Below are 13,921 nucleotides of genomic sequence, written 5' to 3'. Positions count from 1 at the left end.
GGTTATAAAATTGCAGCATGTCTGGGGTACAATACGCAGCATGATAATTTTACCTTTGTGATTTTGCTACTTTTATTCAAAGTCCAACTTGTGTCTGTGTTAAAGATGGTATGAGAAAGCAGCACTGGCCCTCTGGCCCTTGTGGTTTGGCAATTGTCTCCAACACTAAATCCATGAGCTTCTAAACTTCTTTGTGGAGTGAATGAGGCCTCAGCCTTTCCTTTCAGAGCTGGACCAGATTACTCACACTTAGCTGGCAATAGGTAGGCCTTTCACTGGTCCCCAACTTGCGTATACACAAATACACACACGCCCGCACCCCTGCTTAGCCTGGGAAACAAGAGTACTTTGCAGTCTGTGCATTGACATGTCTGCTCGCTCAACCCTATGACCCAGACCTGCGCCTCTGTCTTCCCCCAAATCCCTGCCTTTCCCCCTGCTAGGGTCGGCAGCCCTACACTCTTTCTTCCGCTCTGAGATCTGACCCTCCCCTTCTCCTTCTCTGCAGTCTCCCCCCCTTCTGTCTATAATCCATATCGCTATGTGGATTAACAGCACACAGTGTATCCCTGGGGATCCTCTCCTTCTTTCTCTCTCCCTGGAAACTTCTTTATATCTGTGTCCTTTCCTCACCTCTCCCCCTTCCTCTGTAAAATCGTCTTTACAAACCACTAGTAAGCCCCTACCAGAGGATTTGCATCCCAAATTCACCCTCAGAGTCAACGCTTACTTTCCCCTTACACACACCTCTCCTGGCAGAGCCCACTGTGTCGCTCTCTCGATGAAGACATCAGATCAAAGGTGAGGCCATCAGGGCGGGGATGGAACGCTAAGCGGGTTGCCAGGCTCACAAAGAGAAGATGAGCCCCTGACCCCCCTGCCCTGCTGACCCCCTCATCCCGCCAGGAGAGGGACACACCGGGGGCCCTAATCCAGATTAAGAGTAGATTAAGGGCCCCTCCAACAATGGAATCCCCGGTTTTGCTGAGAGAGAAGAGCTAAAACTCTCTCTTTCAGCTGCAGGAAAACATCCGCCTTCCCCTGCGTCCCTGACACCTTTGCTTTCACAGCCAGAAGTGGACGTTTATGTGAAGAAATGATTAAGACTGCAGTCGTAGTGGTTGTTTAACTTCTACACTGTAGGAATGTTGAGGAATGACCCATAAACAATGCAATTGCATTACCATAGTATTATAAAGCACACTCATTTAACATGTTCAAAAGACAAATGAGATTATTTGTCTTTATTGATGCTTTAGTCTGAAATAAGTTAAATTCACACAGAAAGCAAGCTGTGCTGTTAGACAGGGATAATTAGTAATACTCTAAATTGATCATTGATTATTGGTCTTTGTGTGCATTGTTTGTTTTTTAAAGAGTTTGACTTTTTGACCCACTCAGACTGCCCTGGCATCCTCGTCACGGTTCGGGCACTACTATGACGTCTCCAAGACAATGGAGCCAGAAATTCGTCAGGCAGCCAAGTGCCACCGCTTCTACCTTCCAGAGCATCCCACCCAGTCATCACCCACACACAGGTAAAACGACAAGACATCATCCACAGAGTGAACAGAAACCAATGAGACACCATCTGCAGAACACAGGCACACAAACGCGACATCATCCACAAACCACAGCTAGGCAAATAAGACATCATCCACAGAACACAGGTAAGCAAACATGGCATTGTTCACAGAATACAGGTAAACTAACAATGCAAACAGTCTGATGCAATCTTAAGAACACATACTGTAATAACCCTGTAACCAGAATGTGCATGAGAGAAAAGTCAACCTGAGAGGGACACAATCCACATTAACCTTTCCCAAGACTCCTGTGGAGAGAATTGTATTAATTTCAAATATTTCAGGTGGGTTTCCCAGTAACTGTATTTTTTATGAAATATCAGTATAAATAAAAAAGAAACAAGAGTCGGTCTTAACATATTAGGATGTCTTGTTTTGTCAAACAGTCTGTCTGAAAAGGCAGATTTTTCTTTTTTTACAAAATTGCTTGAAAAAAGTAAGATATCCTCATATGAAGAAGCTGGAATCATTTGATTTCTGTCATTACTGCTTAAAAATGAATAAAACAAAAAAAAAATATTAGAAATATAAAAAGTATTTAGCTGCCGGACAATAAAGTGAGTGATAGTTTAAGTTCCAATAAATCATAAGAAGTTTGAACAGTTATTAATAAATCAGACTTTTTGTATTGTACTTTCATACTTACATAATAAAACACAAATTAGGGATTCAAAAAGGGCAATAAAACAATATAACCTCAACTTCACAATTTATACAGGAGGTGAAAATAATTTTTGAATACAGGACTTGAAAAAACAGGAACCTACAAACTATGGAAACTGCAGACACAACTCTAACTCTTTATAGAAATCCTATGATGGGATGCATTTGAAAAAATATGAAAACATTCTCATCATTTCGGCTGAAACTTAGAGATTTTTGAGTAAAATGTGTATTTTTATCAAAACAGTGGTTTAAAATGATTTAAAAGCATTTGTACTCTTAAAACAGCTGACACAAATCCGGTTCACCCTCTGTTCTCAGTAGCTTTCCAGTGGCCTAAGACATTCAGCCCTTTGGAAAGGTTGTGTATGTCTATTCAAATAAGGGTCTTGTTTGCTCAGCGCCTGTTTGATTTCTCCTGCGTTGAGTGTACTTTGGGTTCAGAGGTCATGCAGGCTCTTTACTCAGAGAGTGCTGCTGAACACACAAGGGCACACGAAGGCACACTCACACACTCTGGGTAAATACAGCAATCTGGAGCACAGAGGATGTGGAGGGGGCTTTATAGAATCCCTCTTCCTTTATTTCAGCAAACAGAGACTGTTTAAAAGGACAACCATGCAAACACATTAAAAGCTATGGATATGTTCAGTTTAAGGTAAACATTTTTACAAGTGTAGACATGAAGTTGACAGAATTTGATGTTTTGCTAAATATCAGTTCAGAAAATGATATTCTCTTTCTATAGAGAACAAATTAAACATCTTCTTTTGACATTTGAAGTATTATTAGGCAGTATAAGTAACAGTGACATGGTGGTACTGCGTCTGAATGGGTTATAGATCTGACAGACATTTTGACAGCAGGAAGCTACACCTGCACTGCACCATTGTGCCCTCAGCTCCGCCCCAGCCCAAACACACATGCACACACACACACACACAACACATTACACACGCACATGTACCACACAAACTCCTAAGCAGGCTACTCCCCCTTGCACGTGTCCACAGCCCCATGTTGATACCCTAGCTGTTAAATTGCTCCGTTTCACTTGAAGGCATAATTGGCACAAATTGCTCTCTAGGTGATACAGATCCTGTTGTTTAAGACCAAGCATCCCCCCTTCTCTCCTCCTTTCTTCCCTTGCTGAATGAGAAACACTCAGATAAAGAAGCTTCCTCGTGTATGATCCTAATTAGCTGACGCACTAGCCCCTGTAGCTAAGCACCTAGACCTTTTTGGTACCTGAATGAGGGGAGCTCAGTGGGGGCAGCTAAAACACAATGCCGTCCCACACAATGGCTGCCAACCAGAGACGACCTCCTTTATCGCCTGCATGTCAAACCATCCCAGCCCCCTACCTCAGAGCAGGGGCATGGGCAGGGAGGCCGAGAAGGGTAGGTGTCCCTCTTTCACCCAACTAGCTCTGTCATTAGGCCCAGCGGGGTCAGGAGGCACCATTGTTGGGTTGAATAACTGAAATAGAGTACATGGATATACTTGGCGCAAGTGTAATCAACACAAGTGTGTATTACTGTTCTTTATGCAGGCCTATTGGTGTGTGACCAATCTATGTGTATCAGGTTTTGTAGCCTGCAGGTCATATTGACAACTGACACAGCAGCCCACTGTGACTCACTACAGAGTGGTCATTACAATGGTGCGGCCTTCTTAAGTGGAGGGACTAGTGTAAAAAGATGGGGTTAACATTCCTATTGGCCATCCTGTAGGCACACAGAGGACTCAGCAGTAACCCGTCCTTTAAATGTTGCTGCATGTTGCTCCAGTGGCCCCTTGTCAATGGTGCACATCTTACCCCTGATTAAACACTGAAATGCTGTTCCCTGTTAATTTTAGATATCAGCCCATTAATTCCCTCCTCCACTCCTCTTATCTTTGTTGTCTGCATGTTTGTGAGTTTACATCTGTCGATCTGTTAGTCTGTCTGTCTGTCTCTGCACAATCAGATCCTCAGGGAGCTGACAGAGAACCAGTCATGTTGTAATTTAATCAGCCAAATAAATTAATTGGATCTCTTGATATGGATCATCTGTCTGCTTCAGTGGCTCCAGAAAAGCACAGTCAGGAGGAACATGCTGCAGTCATAGAGGATTAAGCTACTGTGGTGATAGGCTTGGCCCAGTTTTATCAAAATGGTTTCAATTACAGTTTACACGTCCTGAGTAACCCATTTATGTGTCTGCATCTCCTCCACTATGTCCACACTCTCCTCTGTCCTGTGCTCCTTTCAGTACCACGCTCCGGTCCTACTCTGAGTTGCTGAAGTCACTGCAGGAGGTCATATACAGGGAGGGATTTGATCTGGCAACCCCGATGGTAAGAATTGAAGTGCATTTGTAGCGTTTAAACCTATAAAAAGAGTTTTTTTTTCTTTTTGCAACAAAAAAATACAAGTGATAGAAAATACAGCCTTCTAGAAATTTCAATCTCTAATCACTATTAAACCATTTAGAGCAAACAACTGACCCTTTCTCTCTACAACAGAGTAACTGCAGCTCTGTGGACACATTTTCAACCAAACTGGAAAAAAACATCAGAGAAAAGGATTATGAGGGTCATTTTGATCAATTTAACCAGTCTAGTGAATGTTGAATAATAACCAAGATGGTACATTTTCTTGACTTTTATTAATACGGTGCCATATATATTTCAAATAACCCATGATAAGTGCACTAATCACTTATATCACTGCCCAAATCCACAAGTTGTTTATTTTCCCTTACTGGTTGTGGTTTTATTTGTTTTTCTAAATTAACTTAATGTCAATAAATGTAAACTGTATACTTTTCTGGTATTGTTTAGGTTATAGACGTCTGCTTGCAGCCTCGCCTAAACCGATGAGCCCTGACAAACGATTATGATTTGAAATGATTATTAATAAAATGATGTGGCCATCTTTTTGTTTTGTTTGTTTTTGAAGAGAGAGACACTAGATCTGCATCTGTGACCCCTAGCTCTTCTGTCACATTCCAACCACCACTTCTTTCAAGTCTGTTTACCTCCCTCTCACCTGCTCGGCTTAGCCTCACCTGTGTGTCCCAGCTGTGTGTGTCTTACCTTTGACATACATCTTTGTAATAACCATCAGTCCTGTATAGAATGCCAGAAACATTCATGGCCCCGTCTGTTCTCCTCAGGGCCGAGTGTTATCCTGTTATCACTGTGATGCCCCTGTATATGATTCTATTTTTACATATATACAGTATTCATGTGTCTGTTTTTCTGTGTTTGAGCCTCATTCACCTACATCCAGTGACCCCTCTGCTCGTCACCTGGAGCCACCTCTCCCCCTGTCACTCACACACAGGATTTACCTCCAGTACCCCCCACCCTCCCTCCCCGAGCGCTGTCACTCACACGCCAGATTAACTGCTGACATCATTAAAGCAGTGTGGCCGCCTGACATGCTGCTGGCACAGTCCAGGAATGCAGACCGGCACAGAGCGACATGGGCTCTGGCACAAGAATGCCAGTATGGCTGATACTCAGACTGTGTGCCTTTATGTGTTTATTTTTTTAATTAGGAAGCATTAACAAGACACAGATTTCATGTAAACATTTGGTAAATAACAGATTAGGAAAAGGATCAATTTTCTTGGACATGTCTTTAGGAGATCATTTGAGATGAGGTTGGCGGGGTGGCAGCAGGACTGTGAGTCTCCACAGAGACTAGCTGGTGATTAGGTTATGGTCCCCAGGCTGGCTGTAGCCTATATAGCTGGCCCCTGGTCATTGGCTGGACTCTACTGGCATTGTTCCCTGGTTTTTCTATAGGATAAACTATAGGAGTTAAGTTTGGCTTCTCCTCCTGATGCCACAGCAACAGTCTTGTTACCACAGTTTCCCCCCTGCTGGGAAAAAGACATAGAAAAAGATTTCTAACTCCATGGCTCCCAAGAACTGTGAAGGAAAAGGCCATTAAACAAAGAAGGGACATGTTTAATAATGACAGAAGCACATAGGGCACTCAAACAAAAAAATAAGGCATCGGTTCATAACATTGATGTAGAGGACGATGACTGTAGAGTCACGTTTGAAAGTCCTCCTTTGGGAAACTATGAGCACACGGTGAAAAACTCCGAGACACAATGGGGTTTATTTTTCTTAGATGCCTGTGATTCTGATCCAGATCCAAACTCAGCTTAGGTCATACCGTTGGGAGAGGAAGCAATGGGAGTTGGGCGGAGGACATTGAGAGGAGAGGAGAGGCTGAGATAATGGAGGGGGAGGGATCAAGGAGAGGAGAGGCTTGAAAAAAAAGAAAAAAAAATGTGAGCAGATTTTAGGCCAGAGCTTTGTTAATCACTCTTGGCTCTCACCTCAGTAATCAGGGGCTATCGTGAAGAAAACCCAAATAAGAGGCAATTGTACAAAAGGTTAAAAACCTCTCACAGTTTGGACAGGCGCCTCCATTCTCTCAGTTTCGGGTGATATATCCTACTGCTGTTTGGCCACTTTTTCACTGTCTTCATGTGAGTGGGTTACTGTTGATCACTTGTGGTGGGCTGTGGGGGTTTCAAGGGAAGGCACTCCACCCTTACCCAGGCCCCCTTGGCTGCAGAGCATCGCTGTTGTGCCAAGAATGTGCTGGGGTTTCTGGGTGGCGGCCATATTGGAAGCCTGTCTGACAGGTCCATTGTGCGTGTGTCAGATGGCCTCTGTGATTGGGCAGTTGTGTCCAGTCACGTTTGGGCACCGTGTTCCGATCGTCTGTGCTGGTGAGCAGACTGTCCAGTGGCTCTCTCCCACACTTTGGGAATACTCCCCAAAACGGCATCTTTCCAAAATAACCCAAAAGCTCCAATCTGTTCAAACTTTACTTCAGAACTTCAACAAAACTGTTCTGTTACATTGATAAGTATCTACAGAAGTTTATATATTTGTGTAATGGATTATTCTACACACTTTTCCAACCCCCTTTGTCTTGCTTGTTCTTTCTTATAGTCAAACTCGCGCAACATCCTGCGAATTGGGCTTCACTCTCTTGGCTCAGTTATGTGGGGTGATGACCTGTGCTGCCATGACAACCCCAGAAACAGCCACGCCCTCACAACTTTTCTCTATGGACTGCGTGCTTTGCTAAGGTCATCGCTATCAGTTGCAGTAATTACTGTGCCTTCACATCTCATACAGGTAAGACTTTGTCACATCAGAATAACTCATCACAGATTTTTTGCACCAGCATTCACTGAAGCCGTTTTTCCACCAAACACTTTCAGTGTAGAGCCCTCGAAACTCCTACTCTTAGGAGCATTAAAACATATCTCACACTACAAAGTCAGAAACATCTTGTTCATCTTTCACAGAGATGAGTTGCATGAAATCATTTTCAGATATAAAAGGATTTGTGTGTATTTCTAAGAGTCTTTGTCACAATTGATGATGATTTTAAAAAATGCAGATTTGTGCATTTACCTTTTTGTTTCACCATATACTGTATGTCCAGATCTATTGGCCAATTATTGAACATCAGTGTCTTTATCTCCACTTCAAACTATTGCTGTCAATGAACACATTTTTTTTAATTGTGATTAATCAGAGTAGATGCTGACGAAAGTAAGAATCAATCAATCAAGCAATCTTTATTTGTATAGCGCCAAATCACAACAAACGTTACCTTAAGACGCTTTTACAAACATAGGATGTCTAGACCACTCTATGTCAAATTATGAACAGAGACCCAACTTCAAGACAGGGTAAGACTCAGTCTGACCCCACCTTAATCCATCATGAGCATTGCATGTCGCAATATTTAGCTAGTTACAGTGGTGAGGAAAAACTTCCTTTTAACAGGCAGAAACCTCAGGCAGAACCAGACTCATGTTAGACAGCCATCATGCCTTGACCGAGTTGGGTCTGGAAAGATGGATAGAGGACAATAAGAGACAGAGGGAGCGGTGATAGTGATGAGACAAGTAGTACAAGCTGGAATCCAGCACGTTTGTATCAGCTGGAGTCCGGAACTTTCACAGCAGGAGGATTCCTATGGCAGCTCAGAGGAACCTACGAGACAAGGGAGCTCAGGGACTCCAGAAAGGTCTATGGTTAGTAAGAGCTAAAGTAAGGGGTGAGGGGGTTGGGGGGAAGGGGGTGAGATAGGATCCCAGTGAAGAAGAAGTACTTGTATTTAAGTAAAGCCACTAACACCCTGTTTCTACACACCGCCCAATTCATTTATTAAGGATATTGGAGCTTGCGCCTTGGTTGGCCAATCAGATTTCAAGTTGGGTCCAGGACACCCTAACTTGACACAAGAGATAGGCTGTTTTACATATACATTGGAAGGGATATATTTCACATCCATCTGTGCATCAACCTATAGACGATGTTTGGGATGTGTATAACCATTGTTTACCAGCAACTTAACACAGCCGTAGCTACCATCTCTTTCTCCTTAAATGATGCTGATTCATTCTCTGACCCATAATAAGTGTATCAGCTTGAAACTTTGCAAGAGGTATGGGCCCGATGACAGATTTGGAATCTGTCCAATCCATCTGCTTTGCAAGGTTAAGGCCTCCCTGGCCACCCCTGGATCCACCCATGCAACCCAGCCAGAGCCCATCCCCTCATTGTGCACACCGCAAGGCACTTCATATGTGGCTCAGCAGTAGAGACAGTTGTCTCTCGATGGTAAGGTCGGGGGTTCGATCCTCAGTCCTGTTGTCCACATGCCAAAGTTTCCTTGGGCATAACACTTAATCCCGAACTCCCCTGGTGGTTTTGCTATCCTTGTGCGCGTTGGATTAATTAATACTGGTGAGCGATTTGCATAGCAGCCTCTTTCAACCATGTATGAATGTGGTGTGAATGTGCCATGTAATGTAAAAGTGTTTTGAGTGGTCATAAAACTAAGATAAATAACACTGTCCATTTACTATTTACATATGGATGCAAACACAGGTCCTTTCAGACAGCTATGTCTGCACTTTGTACAATTTTAACCACACATCCCAACCAAGTACATAAGCGTATGTTCGGCAGCAGGCATAGATGGTCACTAGTGACAGTTTCGAAGTCAGATTGCCCCATTATACGTAATAAACTACGTCCTCATATGCTATGAATCACTCAGTCAGGTGTTGTGACCTGAGTTATGATTATTCAGGGCAGTGAGGAGATAGATGTTTCATCTGGGAGTTCATAACACTGATCCTGTCTCTTTTTAATTGTCAAAGGAGACACAAGTCTGCAGCGTAGTTCTTGTATTTTACTTATAATCCACAGACTTATCAATAACCACCCTCATGATCTGACAAAGTTTTGAAACTGAAAATTCATATAATAATAATAATAATAATACATTTTATTTATATAGTGCTTTTCAGAAACTCAAAGACACTGTACAGTTGTTACAATCAATACAAGCAAGGAACAAGGAACACAAATCAAACAAAACATCAGTGTGATCACAAATTAAAAGCTAACTTAAAAAGGTTAATAGAGATTTAAATGTTAAAGGGTCAGAGAAGTTTTGGATATGAGTGAGGGTGGGGGCGGCTATGGAGAAGGCTCTGTCCCCCCAGGTTCGGTGTTTGGTTCTGTGAGGTGGAGACAGGAGGTTGGCATGGGAGGAACGCAGGTTACGGGAAGGAGTGTGATGGTGGAGGAGGTCGGTGAGGTAGGAAGGGTCCTGGTGGTGGAGGGCTTTGTGGGTGAGGAGCAGGATTTTAAACTGTATGTGGTAAAGGACGGGGAGGCAATGAAGATATGACTTATTTGTGTTGAAAAATAAGTAACATGGAAACGTTTCTCGTTGAATCACATGTTAATGTTGATAGGCCTACTTTTAACACATCACGTGGGAGCAGGGTATTAAAACACAGCTGAAAGAAGCTGGAAAATAAAGGATGGAGGTATTTTACCTTTGTGGTATTTTGCATGTTTGGCCAAATCTGCCATCATGACGCTTATCGGCCTTTTTTACAGTAAAGGCCAGAAAGTTAAAGCTTTGGGATGCAAAACAACTTTTGTGGCATTGATAAAGCCATTAAAGGTTGAACTTCTTCATTCTGTCCCATCAGCAATAACCTCTCTGATGTGTTTATAATTTAACTGACTTAAACAAAACTGGACTACTTAGTGGACAGCGTATCTGTAGCTGTTACCCAATAGACCCTATAGATAAATGATATGTTAATGTTATTCTAATGAGTTGAAAAGAAGTAGTCATTATGCTTTAAGATGAGTGTTACTGATCCAGAACCTTGATATTTCGGATTTACAAGTTATAACTGGAGGGGACTTTCTCCTCTTCTATTGCATCCCTGTTGTATCTCAGACCACTTACCTTGAGGTATAAATAATCTGCTGAACTTGTATTGATTTTAATTAACACGTTATGGACAGTTATGATTTTTTTGTGTGCCTGTGTTGATGTTTGGCCAATGTATTCCTGCTTTGTCTTGTCCAATAAGAGGGGACAAAGTTTGAACCCTTTTGTTGTGGGGCCTCCTCTTGACCCCGTGGTTCAGTGTCACCATGGTATGACTCAGGCCTGCGAGGGGCCTCTTCTTCCACGCATCACTCCCCAAACAGACCCAGTTGAGTGCACACTTCATTCAGAGGCCTCTAAATCTATTTGTTTGTTTGGGCTTTTAATTACTTGAAGCTGTACACAATGAGAGTGTGCGTGTGTTTGCATTTTATTCTCTTACAAATATCCCTCCTTGTGGTTGTGTGTGTCTCTGGCTGTGTTTGTGTGTGTGTGGGTGTGTGTGTTTGGGGGATATGAGTCCGCGTGCATGCGTCTGTGTACAGTCTGGCCTCTCAGTGTGAAGGTGGAGTCATCTGCTGAGGCATATGGCAAACCACAGCCCCCCCCCAGACAGATGACCAAAGAAGCACACTGACCAGAGAGCCATTTGAGACCTCCTTCTAAAATGTATTATCTCACCTACACTTTGATCGGCATACTGTCTTATAGTCTGAGAAGCACGTGAAAGTTTTATTATCTGTGATCCTTCATAAAAGCTGTAGGTCGATGCTTAACTTTCAGAACAGCTGTGTTGTCACAACATGCTCTGGCTCCAAGCCTATATGCTCAGTGCACAGCGGCCTTGGCGTAGTCAAAAAAGGTAGAGTGGCTAACTAGCAGATGTCAGCTGTGGTGGGAGCGGTCCCCATGTCCCTCTCTGGCCTGGCCCCCAAACCCTTAATCTGTCCCCTCCCCCTTCGCCGCCTTGGGGAGTGAAGTGAATGAACGGGGGGGAGATGACATAGGGGGGAAATTTGGGACTGAGTCAGGTGTTTGGTGACCAAGCCAACATGGAGGTAATGAGAGGCAGTTGAGATGGCCATCCACAAAATGACCTCATCATTAGTTCAATATCAGCTCATGATGTCATTAGAAAAAATCAGCTATGGACATCTAGGTGTGTATTACCCTAATTTAAGTTGATGTTTACAGTGTGTTCACTATTTGTAGAAGGTGACTAAGTTGCACTCTATCTCACTCTACATTTTCTTAGCTAATTCGTTTATTTAACGTTAGTGTATGTAGCCTTCGGCAGACCGTCTAGACTAGCAGCAGTGGGCTAGCTGTCCGAGAAAGCACCGGACTCCCCATCCATTATTGAGCAGCTTGGGAAGTTGAGCAACTCACTGAAAGCCTCCTCACAGCAGCCCAGTGCCACAGTCCATCTGAAACTTTAATTAGGCTTGTCCTGGCTCGGCCCTCCTCCATCATAATACCTCCTGCATCCCCATAAGTAAAGACACACACACAAACACAAAATACACCCCTCCCTAAAATACATCAATGTACAACTCAACTGCTGCTCAGACTAAATGGTTTTCTAACCTATAGGTATATTTAGATTCTGGGTTTCAGCCTGTGCCAAACCTCAATATGAGGTCTTGATAATAATCCAGTAACCCCAAACAGAGTTTTATCATCAACATTTAACTGAAAAATCACTTTACTCATTTAGATTGAGGACTGTAACAATAAATATATACATTGTCACTTTTTATTTAGTTATTATTTATTTGGATCACTTAAGAAAAGCTTCAGTGATCAAAAGTGTTAAATTCTAGATTATCTTCTTTTACCAAATTTGAGAAGGAAAACAAATCTCATTTCTAAATCTTGATCCAGCAAAACTTAGTTGTTAATGACAAAAACAAATTCTAAAATAATGACAATGAATTATTATAACTCTAAAAAGTATTGTGGTTTTTTGTGTTTTGTTCAAATTCCTGATAACTAGGCCATATCTACTTCCTGATCATCATTTATTTGTTGTGCTCAATAGTTAATTGAAAAAACTTCAACAGCAGTTTTTCCATTCAGTATGTGTCCTAGAAGAGAGATAATAGAAGCATACATTAAAAGTGTGTTTCCAGTGTGACTATACAAATTACACCGGTTATTTCAGCTTTCATATCTGTTTGATTCTTTTAAATTGTGGAACTGTGCTTGTGTTCCTAGATTAAATCATTTATTTTAGAGGAACTGCTGTTTCTCCATTTCTCACTGTGAAAGTGACGTGCACTTTTTGTCTTATTTATAGACACTATTCTCTTAAAAAGGCACCTAACAGAAGTAAAACTTACCTAAACCTTGCTTAGTGCATTGTATTGATTTTTTGGAAAATTCTGCTGGCACAGTGTTGCTTACTTTCAACTAAGCAAAAATGTCTTCCAGTCTAGACAGAGAGCCACTGATTCAAACAACTGTGATAAAATGTGGGTCCAATAGTTACTGATAACATTAAGAGGCTGTCTTTCAATAAGGGAACATACTTTAGGGTAAGATGAAGGCTTGGCTGTCCTTGTGACCTCACATTAGAGGATAGTCAGATGAGGTTCAAGGTGTTTAGAGGATTTACAACGATGGAATCTGAGCTAATTGAGCCAGCATGGACTGTGTTGGCAAACTGAAGTGACTCTTTGTTTGAGCTTCTTATCAATTATTAATAAGCTCACTCATAAGATGTACAGTTGAGTTGAGTGTTTCCCTGATCACCTCCTTAAACTTGGGAGCAGGTGCATGTCTTACTGTTGTCATTTTGCCCCTCTGCCCATACACTGAGCAACTCTGTGTGGACACTTTGGATTCCTCTGACTTTGAAACTTCTGTCTTTGGCAAGGAGTCTTGTCTTTGTATTTAAACAAGCAAGGAAAGTTATAATGGCCAACACAGATAAACACAGATAAAGTTTCAGCTGACCCTCTCCCTGGCATGGATGCTATTGGCCATATCGTGCCAACAGTGTTTTGAATAATTTGTTGTATCCAAACTCTTACACTGCTTTAATTGCTGCATTAGCGTGACCTCAGATACCCTGAAAGTGCCGGTGGCCCTGACTGGTGGGATGTGCATACTTTAAAAGTAGGACAAAAATGAAAAGGAAGAAGAAAGAGTGGGGAAAAGACATGAAGGCATGAAAACTGCATTAGGCGGTGGCAGCCAACACAGAGAGGAGGATGTGAATGATTCAGGAGGCAAAGAGATTAATAATGCAGGACTCCCTCTTTCCCTCCATCCCAGTGTCCCTCTCTCCCTCCCTCCCTCCCTCCTTTCCGCTCCCTTCACCCTCTGCCTCCACCCTTTTGTATGTTTCTCCTTCACTCTTTCGATCCAATGTATTCACCCCTGATTCGCCCTCTCTGTTGTTGAGTCATTGACCTAACCAGTAGGGGGA

General features: G+C 42.5%; 1 protein-coding gene across 3 annotated transcripts in view; it reads left to right on the top strand.

Annotated features, from left to right (window-relative positions):
- elp4 (elongator acetyltransferase complex subunit 4) overlaps nt 1-13,921 on the top strand; it is a 62,669-nt gene that overhangs the window by 11,137 nt on the left and 37,611 nt on the right. For all 3 annotated transcript variants that reach the window (XM_034680949.1, XM_034680948.1, XM_034680950.1), the window contains 3 exons: nt 1,402-1,538; nt 4,505-4,589; nt 7,218-7,406. In XM_034680949.1, coding sequence (XP_034536840.1) covers nt 1,402-1,538; nt 4,505-4,589; nt 7,218-7,406 — 411 coding nt within the window. The remainder of the gene's footprint in view (nt 1-1,401; nt 1,539-4,504; nt 4,590-7,217; nt 7,407-13,921) is intronic.

Source organism: Notolabrus celidotus, chromosome 3 (genome assembly GCF_009762535.1).
Source record: "Notolabrus celidotus isolate fNotCel1 chromosome 3, fNotCel1.pri, whole genome shotgun sequence".
In the NCBI taxonomy this organism is placed as follows: Eukaryota; Metazoa; Chordata; class Actinopteri; order Labriformes; family Labridae; genus Notolabrus; species Notolabrus celidotus.
This window is presented reverse-complemented; position numbering and strand designations above follow the sequence as displayed.